The sequence below is a fragment of the Rhinoderma darwinii genome, chromosome 3, assembly GCF_050947455.1.
Source record: "Rhinoderma darwinii isolate aRhiDar2 chromosome 3, aRhiDar2.hap1, whole genome shotgun sequence".
NCBI classification, from domain to species: domain Eukaryota; kingdom Metazoa; phylum Chordata; class Amphibia; order Anura; family Rhinodermatidae; genus Rhinoderma; species Rhinoderma darwinii.
The window spans coordinates 273,842,550-273,864,788 of NC_134689.1; the positions used below are offsets into that span (position 1 = coordinate 273,842,550).

General features: G+C 43.4%; 1 protein-coding gene across 1 annotated transcript in view; it reads right to left on the bottom strand.

Annotated features, from left to right (window-relative positions):
- The window catches only part of MINDY2 (MINDY lysine 48 deubiquitinase 2), a 62,768-nt gene that overhangs the window by 37,064 nt on the left and 3,465 nt on the right, over positions 1–22,239 (bottom strand). Inside the window, exon 2 of the mRNA XM_075857940.1 lies at positions 14,876–14,933. Coding sequence (XP_075714055.1) covers positions 14,876–14,933 — 58 coding nt within the window. The remainder of the gene's footprint in view (positions 1–14,875; positions 14,934–22,239) is intronic.

The window sequence follows — 22,239 nt, forward strand, 5'->3', positions numbered from 1 at the left end:
AGAAAAAAGTGAAGTCACATACACCAGTGGGTATTAAGGGACTGCTAACCCTTGCCGCAGGTGATTTTATGATTTTGTTAGGTAAGGGATGGTTGGCCTTGTTGGTTCTGGCTTACAAGCCAGGGTTTGGTTATGATGTTAATGTTAATATTTGTACATGGCTCTTGGGAAAAGACGGATCTGACTCCCTGGACTCCACACGACTTTTAGGCACTTTAGCTCATCTTAAATACGGTCCAATAACATGAAAATAGTTTTTTGGAACGTTAAAGGGCTGAGATCCCCACAGAAACGGACCAAACTTTTAAGGCACATGAAACGATTGCATCCTGATGTGGCCCTATTGCAGGAAACTCACCTTACCGAGCCGGAGTTTAAGTATTTGCAAAAGTTCTGGGTGGGTCAGGTTTTTGGCTCGTCGGCAAGGGAGGGTAAGGCGGGAGTTATAATTCTGGTACATAAAAACTTTGCGTTTACACTGGTGTCCCAGGAGCGGGATGACGAGGGCCGTTGGATCCATCTAGTGATGGAGCATGAAGGGGAAACCATCAGTATTTATAATGTGTATGGCACAAATACGGTTAACACTGTTTTTTTTGGTCACTTGGAAACCCAACTCCAGCAGGATCGCACTAGGTTTTTGATTTTAGGGGGAGACCTTAACACTGTAAGGTCTTCAAAGGAGGATAGGAGCGCAGGGACTAGTTCGCAGAGAAGCAGAGATAGGATCTTGCCCGACTTTTTAAGACACACGGCCCTAATAGATGCGTGGAGAAGTTTACACCCAGATGCACGGGAATATACACATTTCTCTCATGTTCATCAGTCATGGTCGCGTATTGATTATTTGTTAGTTAGTGACGCAATGGCGCGACGTTTACGTGACGCGGCAATTGAAGATCTAGTTATTTCGGACCATGCTACGGTTACCATTACATTGGCTGACACAGTAGCTAGAGGAACGGATTTTATCTGGAGGTTTCCCGCTTTTCTGGCAAAGGATGAGGGCTTTACACAGAAGCTTAAGGGGTGGTGGATGGAATTTGATGGGGATAATGTAGCGCATCGCTCGGAACCGTCATTGTATTGGCGTACAGCCAAGGCGGTAATAAGAGGGAAAATCATGCAGTATATGTCTAATCTTAAAACGTAAGACGACCGAAGGATACAAGGCAGCGAGCGACAGATTGCGGCGTGCGTACACAGCATTCCTACACTCGCCATCAATGCTATTGGGGGAGGAATGGAAGGAAGCCAAGCGACAGTTTGATCAATGGTTAGACAAAAGAGAGAGTATTTACCGGTCCCAATTTGATGCTGATTTAATGCGTTTCGGCAATAAGGCGGGCAAATTATTAGCGCGGTTAGCAAAGGGGAGGTATACACCGGCACATATTTCAACACTTAAAGAATCAAACGGAACTCCTACCTCGGACCCAAAAAAAATCAATACCATATTAAGTAAATATTACCAAGCCCTTTACTCAGAAACACCCATAGATCTCCAAAAAGGGAGGGAATTTTTGGAGAAGGTGAAGTTGCCAGGGCTCACCCAGGAGCAGAATGGTCATTTGAGCGCGGAGATTACACTAGAGGAAGTTTGGAGCGCCATTAAAACATTATCTAACGGAAAGGCCCCGGGTCCGGATGGATTCACAGGGGAGTTTTTCAAATCTCAGAGAAGAAATCAGCCCTACCTTGGTGGCATACTAGAATACTTTACTAGGAACGGGAGCTTTACCAGCAGAGGCCAAGGTAGCGCATATAAAGGTGTTACCCAAGAAGGGGAAGAATCCTCTTGACCCGGGGTCGTACCGCCCCATCTCGCTGATAGATCAAGATCAGAAATTGCTCACAAAAATTTTGGCCAATCGACTGGCTATGTATCTACCCATACTGGTGGGAAAATCTCAGGTAGGCTTTGTAAAGGGCAGGGCTGCAGTGACAAATTTACGCAAGGTATTGACGGTGCTAGAAACAGTCAGGCACGATCCCCAGCCAGGTACCAGGCCGGCACTTTTAGCGCTAGACGCAGAGAAAGCCTTTGATAACATACAATGGGAATGGCTGGGGATGGTGCTAGACAAAATGAACATTCAGGGAGATTTCCGGGTCTTCCTGAAGGGAGTCTACAATAGCCCGCAAGCACGTGTTCACTCCTCGGGGTTCCTATCAGATCCCTTCCAATTACATAAAGGAACACAACAGGGTTGCCCCTTGTCGCCCCTGCTATTCAATCTAGCACTGGAACCTATGGCCAGATTCTTGGAGGAATCGGATATGTTCAGAGGCATTCAAGTGGGATCTTGTGCAGTGAAATTAGCCCTGTTCGCTGATGAGGTCATACTTTTTATGTCAACCCTCAGGAGCATTTAGGGAAGGTTTTTCAATTTTTGCAGGAATTTGGGCAATGCTCGGGATACAAAGTCAATATAGCTAAGAGCGAACTGCTGGAGTTGGGCAGGCCATTGCCAAAGACCTTTTGGCAATCCTTGGGTTGCGGGATATCACCGGTGGAACACTGCATTACCTATCTGGGTATCAAAATAGGGAGGGTACCAGACACTCTGTATGGCTTAAATTATCCCCCGTTAATTAAAATACAAGCGGAACTCACTAGATGGGGCCAATTGCCGTTGTCCCTCTTGGGAAGATGCCATCTGATCAAGATGGTTAGTTTTCCTAGATTGCTATACCCCTTTCAAACGCTACCTCTCTTATTGAAGCATGTGGATGTCTCGAAATTGACGGCTTCATTCACTAAATTTATATGGGCAGGAAAAAGGCCGCGTATAGCAATCACCAAGTTCATGATGGGTAAACAAGAAGGGGGTGTGAACTTTCCGAATGTCAGGGGTTATGATCTTATGCATACAGAGGAAAAGAGGTGGTTAACTGGGGAGGAAATCACCGCTAAACTCAGACCCATAGTAGATAGAGTCAATTTTTTGCAAGTACTTCAGGTACGAACATTTTGTACCTCCAGGCTCAGGGATTTGAGTAAGGAAGCTACTACGCACACTCTGGATGAGGTCATAGGTCCAACAACTGGGCGGGCGAACCATTTCAGGAATGTATAGAGCATTGAGAGAGGGTTTTGTTCGTCCGCAATTAAGGATTAGTTTTAAAAGCTGGGAACGGTGGACTCAGGATCCAGATATAGGAGAGACCATACTGGGGGGTTGGGAGACGGTACGGAAGAGTGTGATAAATGAGAGCTGGAGGGAAACCTATTTCAAGTTGATGCATGCAGCTATATATGGCTTTAATATCTTGCCCTCACAATCTTTCCCTGATCGCATTACAAGTTGTCCCAAGTGCAATACACCACTGACGAATTTGTGGCATGGAGTGTGGGGGGGTGTACATACGAAACGATTTTGGGGGATGGTACAGAATTATATTAAGGACCATTGGAAAACGAATCTCCCAATGACGCCTCAAGCGCTACTATTCCATCAGGCGCGGCCGCCAGAGGAAGAGGGTGCTCGAGGAGTAAGATCACCTCCCGTGTTGGTGCACACGATTTTACTGGTAGCTTTGAGATGCCTCCTGAGTCACTGGTTAGAGGCAGACACGCCGGGGTTAGAATTGATTGTGTCACGGCTGAAACAGTTATTGGTTCTTGAGAGGGTGGAGGTGGAAAGGCGGAAGGAAACGGGAACCAAGAAGCTATTTGATAAGTGACAAGTATTTATAGAAACGCAGTGCACAGCAGCCGAAATAGCGGAAATTGTTAGGCCTTTCCAGTACACAAAGTGGTACTGCACGCAGCTCTTGGCAGGCGTTTTAGGGAGGATGCAACTGTGAACCAGCTGGGGGAGAAAGGATGAGGGGAAACTCATTGATGATCTAGGTGGTGTTGGAGTTGGGGGAGTCATGTTTGTTTGGTCCATCTGAAGATCGACAATTATGCCATGTTTCTATGTTGGTGTGTTTATATGTTATGTTGAATTTAATTTAAAAGTTAATCCCATGACAGTTGAGTGCTGCGCACTCATGATGTAACTCTTACGTGAAATGTTTGTAAGAAAATGTGAAAACTGACAATAAAAAGGATATTTAAAAAAAAAAAAAAAAGAAGGGGTCCTATGTTAACATGCAACTTGGCCTGTTAAGTTTTTTTTTATTGAAATAGCTTTTGATTTCTGTAACTATGACCTGCTGATGCTGCAAATTCAACAAATTACCATTTTAGTTCTCTTTACAACCTTTAAAATGTTTTGATCTCTGTTGTGCATAATAATTTGAAACAGTGCATTTTGAGTTTTTTACTTCTAAAAAAAAAAAATCTGTTATCATTAGATTTGTTCAATAAAATTCGCACTATACTCCAACGGTTGATGGCTTGAAGATTATACTGACTGTCATTTGCATCGACTATTTAGGAAAATCAGCGAAAAATAACACTTGCATAATAATTTGGAACGCGGTGTAGAGTACACACAAGTTTAAAGAGGCTCGGTCACCAGATTTTGCAACCCCTATCTGCTATTGCAGCAGATAGGCGCTGCAATGTAGATTACAGTAACGTTTTTATTTTTAAAAAACAAGCATTTTTGGCCAAGTTATGACCATTTTCGTATTTATGCAAATGAGGCTTGCAAAAGTACAACTGGGCGTGTTGAAAAGTAAAAGTACAACTGGGCGTGTATTATGTGCGTACATCGGGGCGTGTTTACTACTTTTACTAGCTGGGCGTTCTGATGAGAAGTATCATCCACTTCTCTTCAGAACGCCCAGCTTCTGGCAGTGCAGATCTGTGACGTCACTCACAGGTCCTGCATCGTGTCGGCACCAGAGGCTACAGTTGATTCTGCAGCAGCATCAGCATTTGCAGGTAAGTAGCTACATCGACTTACCTGCAAACGCTGATGCTGCTGCAGAATCATCTGTAGCCTCTGGTGCCGATGTGTCCTCGCTGGTCCGACACGATGCAGGACCTGTGAGTGACGTCACAGCGTGATCTCTGGAGAACACGGCTGTGTCTGCACTGCCAGAAGCTGGGCGTTGTGAAGAGAAGTGGATGATACTTCTATACACAACGCCCAGCTAGTAAAAGTAGTAAACACGCCCCGATGTACGCACATAATACACGCCCACTTGGACTTTTACTTTTCAACACGCCCAGTTGTACTTTTGCAAGCCTCATTTGCATAAATACGAAAATGGTCATAACTTGGCCAAAAATGCTTGTTTTTTAAAAATAAAAATGTTACTGTAATCTACATTGCAGCGCCTATCTGCTGCAATAGCAGATAGGGGTTGCAAAATCTGGTGACAGAGCCTCTTTAACTTCCATTTCAGAAAAGCCAGGAAAGTTAAACATGAGCAAAATCAGCAAAAATGTAATAATGGATTTTGCATCAAGCATCGGAGCTAAATATTATATACAGTAAGCCCTCTGCGGAAGACCACCTCTTTAAGAAGACCACTCCCTGTCCAAATCAGCTTTCCAGTGACAGATTTTCAGTTCCACCACATACTATACACACTGCCTATCTTCATTGATAAGACCAGCTCCCCTAGAAGACCACTTTCAATGCAATTTTGGGTGGTCATCTCAAAGAGATCTCACAGTTCCCTTAACACTGGCTGTATAATGAACTATGAATATGAACTGGACAATCCCAGTAACCAGGTCGCTAATGGGGAACATATAATAATGAAATTATGCCAGGGTGAGTGCCTTTTAAGTTTTCTACCTATTTTCTGTGACAAGAAAGGGTCCATGAACTATGCTAGATCCACCTAGCGTGGTTCAGTGGCTACCAGATATTCCACAGGTTGGAAAAAGGGTAACATCTACACTTTAGTTAGTCTTGGTAAACTTGTCAAGAAAGTTGATGTGAGCTTTTAACTGGTTATATATCTTTTAGGCTTCCTTCACAACACTTTATGTGTTGCATTTTTTTGGGCCCAAAAATTCCGCAGCATTTACAGTAGCAGAAAAGTGGATGAGATTTTGAAAATCTCATGCCCATGCAGCGGAAAAAAAAAAGAGCAGCATAAACGTTAATAAATTGACCTGCGGTACGGAATTTAATTCTGCAGCATGTCAATTTATGCTGCGCTTTTGTTGATTTTTTTGTTGCGGGTTTTCCTCATTGAATTCAATGGGGATGCAAAACCTGCAACAGAAAGCCAAGTGTTGCGACTTTTGAGGCTTTACGTCGCAAAAATCGAAACTCCGGAAAAAAATAAAATAAATCATACTTACCCAGAACGCTCTCCTCCTTCCTGCAGTCCGGCCTCCTGGGATGACGTTTCATCCCATGTGACCACTGCAGCCTGTGAAACGTGGCCTGCAACGTCATCGTAGGAGGCTGGACTATGCGCAGAGAAGAGGGAGGAGGTATCGATGTGTTTTTTGTTTTTTTAAGAGCTGCTTTCCGCAGCGGAAATTCCACCTGAAAAACCACACTACAATTTAATGTGGTTTTTCATACGGAAGGTGCTGCGGGTTCCAGGTCGGATACGCTGCACAGTTTTTACGCAGCATATCTGACCCAAGGGAACCCGACCAGGAGTTTTATAACTTTAGGCTTATTTTGTTGTCTTTAAACAGTGCAAATTATGTGATTAAAAGATCATGTAATGCAAAGTATCGCCAACAAAAAATATGCCATAAAAAAAGGAAACACATTGAGATTTGCATTTTTTTTCTTGAGGAGGACAAAAAAAAAAAAAAAACCTCTAGGAGGTCTATAGGAGAAAAATCCCGCAATGTATGGGGGAAAAAAACCTGAAAACATCTTTGTGTAAGTTTGAAAAAAATGTATTAAAAAATAGCGCCACCTAAAAAAAAAATCACGCCATGTTTACGGTGCATTTGATTTTTCCCCATGGACTACGAGCCAACAACTGGCCACAGCGTTTTTTTGCACAATTGGGATATGTTCACACGCAGTGTCTTCAGGCATATTTCGGGGCGTTTAAGTTTCGAAAAACGCCTGAAAAAAAAAAAAAAACGGAAGCTGAACGCCTACAAACATCTGCCCATTGAAATCAAATGGGAAAAACATCATTTTGTTAATACAGGGCATCTTTTTACGCCGGGGTTTTAAAAAACGGAGCGTAAAAAGAAGGGCATGTCACTTCTTGAGGCGTTTTTTGGGAGCCGATTTTGCATTGAACACTATGAAAACTGCCTCAAAAGAAGCTCAAAATTAAAAGCTTAATTTTCAGCTTCAAAAACACCTGAAAATCAGAGGCGGTTTTCTCTGAAAACAGCTTGTATTTTCAGACATTTTTAAGTTTGTGTGTACACATACCCTTAGAAACAAAGAGTCGTATCGTCACCAAAGAACGCTGTGCAACTAGAATTTCCGTCCCACGGCACCGCTATAAAAAGAATAAAGTCGTGGAATTTGTCGTTTCCAAAAGGTAGTGCACTATCTCCTTTTTCTCCCTTGTTGGAGATTTAGAACATCACGCACGAGGATATACACAGCAAGCAGTTGCATTTCTGCAGTTTCACTTCTGTGTGGAACCACAAGTACCAGCGAGATACACACAGCGGTGGAAATTTGGATCGTTTTTTTTTTGCATGCTAGCTGGGGGAAGGTCAAACCCTTGATGGACACTTCAGACTGTACATCTACAACCGTCTGAGCGGTAAAAAACTATAATTTTGTCTCTGTTTTTTGTGGTGTTGAGGATTTCACCTATTTTTTACCTGCTCCGGTTGTTCATCTCCTTGTTGAGATATTTCAGTGAGTAGAGAGCTGAGTTGCATATTTGGTTGTGATCATATAGTACACTGCTTCCATTCCCGACTGTTGATACCTCCGGTTGTTTCACAACCGTGATCCTGGTGTCATATGAAAAATTTGAATCACATCTTTCATATGACACCAGAACCACTGTTCTAAGTGGTCCACATCCTGAGATCTGGCTGTTTTAAGTGATCCCCCTTCCCTCCAGCCTCAGGTCTTTGACACAGTGTGTGAAGCAGCTTCATGCTGATTGGACAGAGTCAGAGGCTGTGAGGAAGCTCCACCTCAGGAGAATCGCTGGTGTTGACACCCACTTGTCTAGTATAGCCTCATTTACATATTTAGAAAAAAAGCTCACAACTTTTAAAATAATAAACATTTTGGGACACAATTTTTACTATTATCAGTGTGACAGCACCTACTAGATTAGTAATGCCCAATCTCTTAGCTAATCTAGTGACAGAACCCCTTGATCAGCACAAAAATTGTGCCCTGGGAGCTTCAAGGCATGGATTTCTATGGCCGCTCGAGCAGCTGCGTGCAAGACTTACATCACCAAGCACAACGGCAGGCGTCGGATGGAGTGGTGTTAAGCACGTCCCCACTGGACTCTGTAGCGGTGGAAACGTGTTCTGCCGAGTGATGAATAATGCTTCTGTATCTGGCAGTCTGATGGAGGAGTCAGAGTTTCACGAATGCCAGGAGAACGTTACCTGTCTGACTGCATTGTGCCAACTGTAAAGTTTGTTGGATTAGGGCTAATGTTATGGGGTTACTTTTCAGGGGTTAGCCTAGGCCCCTTAGTTCCAGTGAAGGGAAATCTTAATGCTTGAGCCTACCAAGACATTTTGGACAATTGTATGCTTCCAACTTTGTGGGAACAGTTTGGGGAATGCCCTTTTCTGTTCCATCATGACTGTGCCCCAGTGCACAAAGCAAGGTCCATAAAGGCATGGTGGGGTGAGTTTGGTATGGAAGAACTTGACTGGCCCACACAGAGCCCTGACCTCAACCCCATCGAATATCTTTAGGATCAGAACAAAGATTGCAAGCCAGGCCCTCGTGTCCAACATCAGTGTCTGACCTCACAAATGCTCTTCTGGATGAATGGGCAAAAACTCCCACAGACAAAATCTTGCAGAAAACCTTCCCAGAAGAGTGGAAGAGGTTTTAGCTGCAAAAAGGGGGACGGCGACACCCAACTACATAATTAACTAAATCTATGGATTTAGAACGGGGTGCCATAAAAGCTCCTGTAGGTGTACCTATGCTTTTGTCCATATAGTGTATTTTTAGTTATATAATTATAATGTGTCAGAAATAAGTTGGAGCTCACAGAGGGCTGTCAATTAGTTTTTTTTAGTGTTCTGGAGCTGACCACATGAAAAGCATATTATAATGCCACAAAACCATATAAGTGTAGTCTGTTCACATCTGTAATCAGAATCCTAAATGCAGCAACTAAATTGTTGGCCTCTGCAAACTCAGAGAACCGCATTGTGAAGTAAAGGAGTCCATACAAAAGCAAATGTGTATTTACACATGCACTGAAAAGGACAATTAGAATAAAAAATTAGAGAGCAGCAGAATTGAACATTTCAGACTAGACTCAGTTTGCATTACCCTTTAGCTCCTCTGTCAGGGGTTCCCTTTACTTTTGACGATAAGATTAGTGCAGTCTGCAGCGCTATTCTTGACGGAAACACCAACGGGACCCCTACAGACCCAATTATAACTCATTAGAGACTGTTGGTAACCACTTGGATATATCATACACCGTTCAGGAAATAGATGTGCTGGAAATCGGAAAAATGGGCAAGCGTAAGAATCTGAACCTTTTGGACAAGGGACAAATTGTGATGGCTGACTGACTGCAACAGAGCATCTCCAAAATGGCAGGTGCTGTGGGGTGTTCCATAAGTGCAGTGGTTAGTACCTACCAAAAATGTGGTCCGAGGAAGGGTAAGCAGTGGAACGGCAGAGGCTAGTCTGTCTGGTCCAATCCCACACAACAGGTACCGTAGCACATAGTGCTGAAAGTGTTAACGCTGGCTATGACAAAAAGGTTCAGAACACAAAGTGGATCAGTTTACTGTATATGAGACAGCGAAGCGAGACTGGTCACTGTGCCCATGCGGATACCTGTGTCCAATGCAAAAGGCACCTACAAATGGGCAAGTCAGCATCAAAACTGGACCATGGAAGAAGGTGGCCTGGTCTGATATACCATGTTTTCTTTTACATCATGTGGACGGACAGGTGCATCATTTACCTGGGGAAGAAATGGCACCAGGATGCACTATGGGAAAAAGTCACCAGAGGCAGTGTGATACTCTGGCCAATGTTTTGCTAGGAAACCTCGGGTTCTGGCATTTACGTGGCGGTTACTTTAAAAGGGGTAGTTTAGAAAACCCATTTTCATACATCAGATTAGGGAAATCTGAGTTAGAGGGGGAAGGGGTCTTCTGTTCAGGATCCTCATCTCTTGGCCAGAGTGGTGAGCGGTTAGAAAGAACCTCTTTCACTCTGGAGGATCTGTCCTGTCCTGCAGCACATTAATGTGAATGGATATTGTGTACTGCTTGGTTTCCACTGTAGTGGGACTGCAGGGAAATTGAACGCCAGGCTTCCCCATAGATTTTGGAGCTCCCAGCAGGGGAACACTGTGATCTGCATATTGCCAAGGTATCCTTCAGACAAGTAGGGATTGTCCAACGCGGAGAACCCCTTTTACAGATACCACCTACCTAAACATTGTTGTAGACCAAGTACACCCCTTCATGGCAACAGCATTCCCTAGTTCTTTCAGCAGGATAATGTGCCTGTCACATTGCAAAAATTATTCAGGAATGGTTTCTCGAACATAAAGAGTTCAAAATGTTGACGTTCCTCTAAATTCTCCAGATCTCGATCCAATCAAGAATCCGTGGGATGTGATAGAAAAACAAGTCCGATCCATAGAGGCCCCACCTCGCAACTTAGAGGACTTTATCTCTTCTAACGTCTTGGTGCCAGATACCACAGGACATCAGAGATTAATTGGAGTCCTTATCGTGACGGGTCAGAGCGTTATTATTGCAGCACGGGTGGGACCTACACAATATTAGGCAGGTAGTTGTACAAACACACACACGTTATACTAGTTAGAGCAGTTGAACAGTTCTACATTAGGCCTGATTTACACGAGCGTGTGCGTTTTGCGCACGTAAAAAATGCGGCTTTTGCGTGCGCAAAAGGCACAGAACAGCTCCGTGTGTCATCAGCGTATGATGCGCGGCGGCATGATTTTCACGCAGCCGCCATCATTATGACACTCCGTTTGGATGTTTGTAAACAGAAAAGCACGTGGTGCTTTTCGTTTCACATTCAGTTTGACAGCTGTTACGTGAATCACGCAGTTCGCACGGAAGTGCTTCCGTGCGGCATGCGTGGTCTTCACGCACCCATTGACTTCAATGGGTGCGTGATGCGCGAACAGCGCACAAAGATGGGACATGTCGTGAGTTTTACGGAACGCACTCGCGCTGCGCAAAATTCACGCACTGTCTGCACTGCCCCATAGACTAATATAGGTGCGTACGACACGTGTGAAAAGCACGCGCGTATATTACGCTCGTGTAAATGATGCCTTAGAATGAGAGTTGTGAACACACAGGAGATGGCGATAACACTAAGGAAGCAATTACACAACACATAGATCTTTGAAGGAAACCACCCGTCCTATCTTTTGAGGAGCCTTTCTACAGCTCAGACACCTTCCCCTAAATATACGGGAAGGCATCCGTGGTCAATAGAAATTAGTGGGTCCGTAATGGCGGACCACAATTACGGATGAAATCTACAGTCGTGTGCATGGCCCTTTCCCCCTATACAATGAGCATTTCCCTGGCTTAACACTTCACCTCCCCTATACAACGAGCAACCCTTTGACCCCCCTTCCTAGCCCTGCACATTACACCATCCCCTGGTTAACCCTTTCCCACCTACCTGCACATTTCCCCCAGGTTAACCCTTTCCTGCACTCCCCTGGTTAACCCTTTACACTACCTACACATTCCCTGGTAACCCTTTCCTTCACCTGCATATTCCCTTGATATTTAATCCATCACGTTCCTTGTCTCTATTTACCCCAACTGTACAAGACTTAACCCTTTTGTGTACAGGGACAATTAGAGCTAGGTGGGACTGGGATATAAATATATATATGTATGTTTAGATTAGCGGGTGGTGTTAGTATAGTAGTGTTGATATCCTGTTAATAATACTGTGCCACATGTAGAGTCAGTATATTAAATACATATTAAGTTATTATGTGTATTGAGGAACACTGATACTATACCGTGAATATTTACTGTGTTGTGTACTTTGTATCTTAGTGTGATTTGTATTAGTAATAAACCTATCCTTACTATACAATTGTCTCACGAACCACCGCGCACGCGCACGCGCGCGCACGCGCACGCACACACTTAAAAAGCAAATAGCGTTATACAAAATAAAAAGGTAGGGAAGCTAGGCATAACCCTAGTGACCCTAATATAAAGGAGGAAGTAATAGTGGGTTACAAGCCTAGGGAACCCAATTAAATACGACCCATGTAACATTCACAAGGAGTTTTGCTGCGTTTAATTAAATTTTTTAGCGCAGCCAGATGTTACATTAAAGGCCATGGAATCCTTTGTGCATGGAAAAACAAAATACATGCAGGTTACCAAGTCCCTGCAGGAAAAAAGGTGAACTTATCGGTTTTATGCATTAAGGTTTCCATTTTATGGATTCAGCAGCTGTCATAACCAGTTTGCAACCTTTTCTCCATTCAAACTTCTTCTCTAGGGGCGTTCCCCAGCCCTGGTCACAGGTTCTCTTCTCTAGGTTCCCCAGCCCTGGTCACAGGTTCTCTTCTCTAGGTTCCCCAGCCCTGGTCACAGGTTCTCTTCTCTAGGTTCCCCAGCCCTGGTCACAGGTTCTCTTCTCTAGGTTCCCCAGCCCTGGTCACAGGTTCTCTTCTCTAGGTTCCCCAGCCCTGGTCACAGGTTCTCTTCTCTAGGTTCCCCAGCCCTGGTCACAGGTTCTCTTCTCTAGGTTCCCCAGCCCTGGTCACAGGTTCTCTTCTCTAGGTTCCCCAGCCCTGGTCACAGGTTCTCTTCTCTAGGTTCCCCAGCACTGGTCACATGTTCTCTTCTCTAGGTTCCCCAGCACTGGTCACATGTTCTCTGCTCTAGGTTCCCCAGCCCTGGTCACATGTTCTCTTCTCTAGGTTCCCCAGCCCTGGTCACATGTTCTCTTCTCTAGGTTCCCCAGCCCTGGTCACATGTTCTCTTCTCTAGGTTCCCCAGCCCTGGTCACATGTTCTCTTCTCTAGGTTCCCCAGCCCTGGTCACATGTTCTCTTCTCTAGGTTCCCCAGCACTGGTCACATGTTCTCTTCTCTAGGTTCCCCAGCACTGGTTACGTGTTTACTGCTCTAGGTTCCCCAGCACTGGTCACATGTTCACTTCTCTAGGTTCCCCAGCACTGGTCACATGTTCACTTCTCTAGGTTCCCCAGCCCTGGTCACATGTTCTCTTCTCTAGGTTCCGCAGCACTGGTCACATGTTCTCTTCTCTAGGTTCCGCAGCACTGGTCACATGTTCTCTTCTCTAGGTTCCGCAGCACTGGTCACATGTTCACTTCTCTAGGTTCCCCAGCACTGGTCACATGTTCACTTCTCTGGCTGTGTGGATTTCTCATGCACCAGTGCAGTCTGCTATCCCCCCCCCCCTCCCTTCTGCGGCTGTTTTGTATAACCATGCTCACACCGTTACACAGCATGTCTAGGTATTTCCCATCCTTCCCCCTCCGAGTTTCTGCTCACTACATTATAGCTTTTTTTTAACACAGGGGACATGTTGCACTGTGCACGCCCAGCTATCTGTGGTTGGGAGAGGATGCTGGGCACGCACTGTAGTACTCAGTAAAGAGAAAGTGGCTGCTGACTGAAGGGGAATGGTTCTGATCTGCACAGCACACACCATTGAGTAGGACCTGGCACATGCGCAGATGTCACACTAAGAAATGCTCGTACATGAGTCTACAAAGGAGGAGCTGCTAAGTTTGCCGTCAGGGAGCAGACTGACGGATCAGAGAGAGAACTGAATACAGCAGCTGGCTATGTACTGAAATACATTGCAGGTACAGAAGACAAACGGTAGACAATTTTTAATTAAGACCAATTAGAAAGGTTTTATTTAGCAAAAAACATACAATGCAATTAAAAAAAACTGTGCAAAGGCATACATAGTCTTTAAAGTCTTTAGTGAAATATAAAAGGCACTACATACAACTGTATTTTGGTTTGTGGCGTTTTTGTTGCTTTTTTTAAAATGCAGCATGCTCTGGGTATGTCTTTTTCTGGTGTTTTTACCATAGGCTCCTCTAAAGGATGTACAAAATGACACTACATTAAAAAAAAAGCCATAAAAGACAGCTACATTTTAAAATGATTTTTTGCATGCAGTTTAAAAACGCCAGAAAAAAATGTGTGTGTGTGTGTGTGTGTGTAGGAGGCCTATTGGGAGAGTACAAAGGACACGTGGCCCAAACTTCCACCACATTGGGGACCTCAGTCACACACAGGCAAAGTGTGATACTACAATTGGGGGCACTATACACATGCCAATATTTGGAGGAACACTGTGATTGGCACCTGAAGAGTGTCTCTCTGGGAGAGTCGTTGACTCGGCTATCTTTAGAACTCCCATAGACTTCAGTGGGGAGAACGACGTGCATGAGCGCGGAACTCTCCTAAATATATTGTGGTTTTGGTTTTTTAGAGCAAAACTTTGAAGTATTGTTAAATATAGATCTACATTTCATCCTAGACTGTGGGTTAGCAATTCTCCCATGCAATCCTCAATAACCAATTCCTCAGAGCAGCAGAGCGCTTGGCTATGTCCATTATGGTTGTCCCCTGTGAACAGGTAGTGGCACAAGTGATAACCTATCTTCAAGTGTTTGCGGGTGCTATTCTTCTAACAATCCATGAAAACCAAAACAGCAATATATATATAAAAAAAATAGAAATAAAACATAACATTTTATCAATGTATACCAAAATAAAAGTAAAGTAAAGCACCAAGTGTCTTCTCTAGAACAAGTTAGTTTGTTTTTTTTACTTACCAAGATACTCCATAAGTTGCTCGACAGTGATAATCTCCATCATGGGAGGTAATTTCACCTGCAAACGAGAGAAATATATATTTTTTTCTATTCAAGACAAATTTACATGGAAACCTTTTTATTGGTATTTAAATGCTGCAGCTTTACATGAAATTTCAAGAGTGTGACTGATTTTAAAAATGTTAGTCAGAGAAACTTTGTATAACGGGGCATCACATAAGCTGCTCTGCCCGCTTCAGGCTATTTAGTTTATGCTCCTCAGGCTTTGTGTAATAATAGTTAGCACGAACAGATTGTATAGAATGTGATGGAGTATGTATACTTGTTAGGGTATGTGCACACACACTAATTACGTCCGTAATTGACGGACGTATTTCGGCCGCAAGTCCCGGACCGAACTCAGTGCAGGGAGCCGGGCTCCTATCATCATACTTATGTACGATGCTAGGAGTCCCTACCTCGCTGCAGGACAACTGTCCCGTACTGTAATCATGTTTTCAGTACGGGACAGTAGTTCCACGGAGAGGCAGGGACTCCTAGCATCGTACATAAGTATGATGCTAGGAGCCCGGCTCCCTGCACTGTGTTCGGTCCGGTACTTGCGGCCGAAATACGTCCGTCAATTACGGACGTAATTAGTGTGTGTGCACATACCCTTATAACTACCTGTATATCTCGATGGCATCATACAAAGTTGATGTGGATCATCATCTGGGACTGTAGCCGTTGACAGGTGGTAGTGAAGCTGCTATTTTCAGCGTCTTAGGTTTTGCTAGTAAGGCTAGATTTGGGAATTTCAGTCACCTGCTTTCAGGCAGCTGTAATTCAGGAGCATTTTCGTGTACCTATGACAGCTGCAATACCCAGCCCTCCTTTGGTTCTACTAAACCGAACTTGGATCACCATAGGGTTATGGCCGTATAAAAATGGCTTAACATTTCCGTATGAAGAGATAACTATATCTAGTGAGAAACCTATATTAATATTCGGAATCACCCACTTTCCAGATTAGGTACAACTAGGACTCATCAAGATCACATAATATGAAGGTGAGGCAGGATTCATATGTATGTAATATTTAACACATTAGTTAATATTTGCATCCCTTCATAGTCTTCATTCCCAATAACAGATAAACATTTTTCAAGCTCAACTTCCTTTAGTAATATTACAATTATATAAACTCCTAGAGCATTATAGTAACGGGCCAGGCAATGCTCCTAAAGAGGCATCCTCCCTCTTTCAATGCAAAGGCAACTCCGACATTTTTTACAAAGAAGGAAACGGAGTATAAAGCCGTAAAGCCGTGTGTGTATGTATATATATATATCAAAATCTTTATCAATCACAGAAATGGGACAAACATTTAAAAGTAGTACATGATGAATGAGGCGACTCTATAAAGTTACAGATTATAGCATGACATCAGACTTTCCATTTATTGAAGAGAATACAGTACAGATTATAGTCCTTAAAATAAGGATATATGGAATGGGTAGTATATTGTTCATATAGTGTTTGTCCCATTTCATTGATTAATTGAGATTTTGAGATATATATATACATACACACACACACACACACACACACACACACACACACACATACACACACACGGCTTTGTACTCCGTTTTGTTCTTTGTAAAAAATTCCTTTAGTAATAGGATTCATAATGTGCGGAGTACGACTCACTTTGATTTTGAGAGTGCGGTTGGTCATTATGGTACTAAGTGATTATCACAGAAGACAATTTCCACTTGTAAAAGCTCATGACTGAGTAGAAGTGACATGTGATTAATTAGAAATATTACATTCTTTTCATATATGCTTTCAAAAGAATCCTCATTATTCCAAAACTGGAAGGGTTTCTTAGCAACAAAAGCCCAGCAATAAATCACACAAAGCCACCCATACAATGATATTAAACAGAGCAATTTTCAGCAACAAAGTCACAAAAATTGCAATCTTCAGCCTAGTGTATTCTCTCCAAAACATTAATGGCAGATTGAGAAGATGCATCGTCAAGGTCCAACTGCTAAGACCCATCCCAAAGAACCCGGGTATAAAACACAAATAGTCAGTAAATACATACAAGTCCTTGAGTTTTTCTGTTTAGTCGTTTTAAGTTCTAACCGTATTCCAAGTGCGACAGCAGGAAATGCAGCCATTACAGCTATTGTGGAGGGAATAATTTTGCGGCAGACTTTGCAGCGGGACCCACCACGCAAAATCGCCCATGTGAACAGGGCCAAACTCTTTCTGCTTCTTCTACTGGGCTCAGGGGACATATTTTAAAGGGAACCTTTCACTAGCCCATACATGTGCAGCTGAGCGCACCATGTAATAGGAACTGCTGCACAGACCATGTGCCACTTTAAACTAGGTTTCTAGCCTCCTCCGTTTGTTAGATATAGGTGCCGTCATATTTGGCGCCCAATATGTAAATTACCCCTTGTATGGTCAATTGGGCATTGACACGGTCCAATTAGCTACGGACAATGTCAAGAGTAGCTTGTGCTATGTGATCTCTCTCGCAAGATCAGTGTCTTTCCTTCGCTGTCTGACCAGAGCTGGAGAGGAGAGCGTGCGCACGTGCATTCTCCTCTTCCGTTCCGTAGTGGCGGCATCTGAGCTGTGCACGCGCGAACACTCTCCTCTTTCCAGCTCGTCAGACAGTGAAGTAAAGGCTGATCTCGCGAGAGAGATTACACAGCACAAGCCGCTCTGACACGGTCTGTAAACATAGTGTACGTCATGTTTTGTTGTAAATTGTGAAGCTAAAATCTTGCATTGTTGATTTTTTAGTAATTTATTTTGTGACCTCTTTCATCGCTTGCCTAATTTAGGTAGTGACAGTAAAAAGTGGGTGTGGTTCCCAAAGGAAATATAGCTTAGGCTATATTTGTTAACTAGAAATCGGTGGAAATGGCCCAAATTTATGCCTGCTCATTGCAGACGTAGATTTCGTTTTCTCACATTTGGACTGGTTAATTTGGTGCAAATTAATCCAAATGCCACTTTTATTTAGGCTGGCATAAGGGTAAGGGCACACGGAGCGGCCCTGACACGGTCACAACGCGGCCAACAACCGCAATGGCACTATCTAGGCGGTAAGGGGTATTCCGGTTACACACTCATGCACACTGCCGCTCCATTCAATCTCTATGAGAGCACCGGAGATAGCCGAGTGCAGTGTTCGGCTTTTTCCGGCGCTGCCATAGAGAATGAATAGGGGGTAACTTGTTCTAACGTGCAAAATCGTGAGGCCATGAAGAGTGTATTAATTCATGGCCGCACGATTTTGCAGATAAAGGGACGGTTTACGCACTTTAAAAAAAAAACAAAAAAACTGATTTAGTAAATTTGGACCAATCAGGGCTGTGGAGTCGGTAGGACAAACCTCCTTAATAATAACTTAGTGCAAAAAAATGGTATCATTACTGTAGTAAAATGGAAAGACGATCACCATCATGTAAATAATCTGGCTATTTCGATAGAACATAATATATATTTTTATTTTGAAGCCGGAGTTGGAGTCAGTACATTTCTAGCAACTCCATTAAAAAACGGACACGGACTACGACTCCACGGCCATTTATGAATATTTAAAAAGGAATAATAAAAATCTCTAGCAGCACAGCGACAGTGTATTATGAGGTTTGTTTACAATGGTTTGGTTCCTCAGGCTTTTCAGTGATTTCTTTTATGGTTTCTAAACATTTTGTAGCATGAGAATCCACGCCACAAGTCAATTTCCTCACTTCTTTCCTGTATATTTTATTGAAATCTCACCCACACTGCTACTACCGTCATATGCTGTGGATTTTCCGCCATAAAATTTGCTACGGAAAATCTGCAAATTCGTCCCGTGCGTACATACCCTAAGGCTGGTTCCCATGTAGTGTAAACGCTGAAAAGGGTTTACAATAAAGAAGCCTAGTTTATGAAGATACCTGGTATCACTAGATTAGATTAACTGCCCAAATCACGTGAAGTGTTCTCATTGAATAATTTATTATAATTTAGCACAGCCTGACCTGGAACCAAATTCCACAGAGATCAATGAAGTAGACTAGCGAGCATTGTAACAACACACTTCCGAAAAATTCATGATATTGTATTAGTAAATGTAAGAAGATCCCTTACAGAGAGTGATAATATACAAAAAATATAGATCTATATTTGACAATTTTTGGTAAATCACCCTCCCTGTGTAAAGATAGATATGAGATAGATAGATTAGATAGATATAATTGCTGTCAATCTTAGGCAGCATGTGTTCTATAATTTTCCCTTATTACATTAGCATAGCACCAGGAGTGCAACTATTGCAATCGTACCTGGAACATGGGGCAATATGTGGCCCAATGGTCTCTTTAAGAGGACACCAGTATTATACATGACATGTAGTTAGGGGGCCCTACTACAGATTCTGCATCAGGGCCCAGAATGTTCAAGTTATGCCTCTACATAGAACCCAATTCCCATATAGAAAAAACACTTCCATTCACATTAAAGACAAACAGTCAACTTCTGATTTATTTTTATATCAAACCTTACAGCGGCCCAATACCCATTTTTACCTTTAAGGTATTTTGGTGCCTGCAACAAATGTGCAATAGATGCTGCCAGTAAAATAACGCAAGATAGTTCAAAGATTTTGTGATTCTAGATCATTGCCTCATGGGAATATTTTAGGGACGGGAGAAAAGCCAACTGTGGTCTCTCAAGTCATGTCAATTATTAAAGCGTAAGTAAACGTTCAACAAACTTCAGACATGTCATAGTGACATGTCAGAAGTTCTGATTGGTGGGGGTCCGAGCACTGAGACCCCCACCAATCGCTAAAACTAAGCGGCAGAAGTGGTCGTGTGAGAGCTCAGCCGCTTCCTTTCGGCTTTTTCTGGAAAGCCGACGTAGCGGTGTACGGGCTCATAGATTTTCTATTGAGCCCCTACATTGATTTCCGGAAAAAGCCAAACAGAAAAAGTGTCTGAGCTCTCACACGACCACTTCTGCCGCTTAGTTTTAGCGATTGGTGGGGGTCTCAGTGCTCGGACCCCCACCAATCAAATCTTCTGACATGTCACAAGTTTGTTGAACGTTTAGTTACACTTTAAGCTTTGCACAAACAAAAAAACAGTCAGCTCCTTGTCAAGTCTAGTACTATAGCATAAAAAAGTTGCAACTTTTGGCGCACGCCATATCGGTGCGAGAAGTTGCATCTTTTTGATGATTAACACCACCTCCTCCACTTTGAAGACACATAAATGACTAAAAAACATAGAGACTGGGGCATAGCGTAAGGGGGCGGGGCCACCAACGGCTTGGTAAATTATAATGGAAAACTACGCCAGCTCATAGCGGTCTTAGATTTCCATCTATGGCACATGGAGAGCAAGAGAAGAACCCGATTTTATTTTTTTTAAGGAGTGTGCACTTTAAAATAAATTAGCTTCAATTTACTCCAGCGCACTTTATTTTAATGGGGGTTTTCCCCATCTTGGACATTTATGGCAAATTCACAGGATCCCACCTATCTAAAAACTTGTTCCCCTGACCCATGTCCTACTTTCTTTTGCTCTCCTGCCACTGACTGATTTTATGGTAAGGAGTACAAAAACAGCCATGCTCGCTGAGCTACGCGGTTTCTGGAACTCCCATAGAAGTGAATGGGAGTTACGGAAACAGTGGAGAATGGCAAACCACGCAATTTCTTGAACTTGGGAGCTATAGAAATAGCTGCCGAAATGTTTCTATAACTCCAATTTACTTCTATGGGAGTTACAAAGACTGAGTAGCTCAGCTGTTTCCCTGCTACCGAACACATATCTTGTGGATATGCCATAAATTTCCAAAATTAGAAAAACCCCTTTAAGGCCCTGTTCACACTGAGTTTTTTTGCAGGCAGAGAAAGTCTGCCTCAGAATTCCTTCAGGAATTTCGGGGCAGATTTTGACCTGTCTGAGCTTTTTTGACGCGGTTTTCGCCCGCAGCCATTAAAGCTAATGCAAGGACCGCAGGCAAAAAAAAAAAGCTCAGACACGAGCGCCGCATGTTTTTTCTGCCTCCCATTGATTTCAATCGGAGGTCAGAGGCGGAAACAGCGACATGTCACTTTTTTCCCCACGAGCGTCTAAACACCGTCTGGGGAAAAGAATGCTTCTGCCTCCCATTGAAATCAATGGGGGCAATTTCGGAAGCCAATTCCGACACTTTGAGCATCAGAAAAAAAGTCTGTGTGAACAGGGCCGAAGACTGGCGTACGAAACACCAATCTAAATGAATTCCCCATTTCCCCTCTATAACAGCAACCAGACGAGAAAAAAAAAATAGCACTTTAGCGCAGAGAAATTGACCCCACTGATCTCCACAAGTGTGGGGGTATGGAGATCCAGCTTGGTCAACTAGGTGGTGGGATCTCAGAGCCCTGTCCTCCACCAATAAACTGACCACCAGATCGGTTTCTATTTATTAACAGCCAGCAGAGATCTTGTAAAATCTGAGGAATTTATACATAAATATTTCATTTTTTTTTTTTTTTCATTTCATAGATCCCAGGCTCTATGCATATATCTAGACAGGCCAAGTATGGCTCTGTAAAGGCGCCATCAATTTTTTGCCAAGAATAGGATTGGATCCTGTCAGGACATAGTAGGAAAACCTTCCCCAAAAGGTTTTGAGAAAGGTTTCTCTGCTTTGACCTTGTGGGATCTGATCCCGTTCTTGGCACTTAGGTCTCACGTATTATGGCTACACGTACAAACCAGTTATTTAGAGCTGGCATTGATTTCCGATCTCACTAGGTAGGATATAAAATGTCACCATTTGCACTAAATATACGGCTGACTGCAGCAGTCATATGCTCCAAAGCCTTCCTACATGCAGCAAGCACACTATAAGGCCCCATGCACACGAACGTAAAAACGCCCGTAATCACGTAATTACGGGCCCATAGACTTCTATTGGCCACGGGTACCTCCCCGTATGCTTATGGGAAGGTGCCCGGGCCGTTGAAAAATATAGAACATGTCCTATTTTAGTCCGTAATTACGGCACGGGCAGGCCCATAGAAGTCTATGGGGCTCCCATAATTACGGGTGACTACGTGTGTGCACCCGTAATTACGGGAGCGTTGCTAGGCGACGTCAGGGGATAGTCACTGTCCAGGGTGCTGAAAGAGTTAACTGATCGGCAGTAACTCTTTCAGCACCCTGGACAGTGACTACCGATCACAATATAAATCAACGTGTAAAAAAAATAGAAGTTCATACTTACCCAGAACTCCCTGCTTCTTCCTCCAGTCCGGCCTCCCGTGACGACGTTTCAGCCCATGTGACCGCTGCAGCCAATCACAGGCCAAT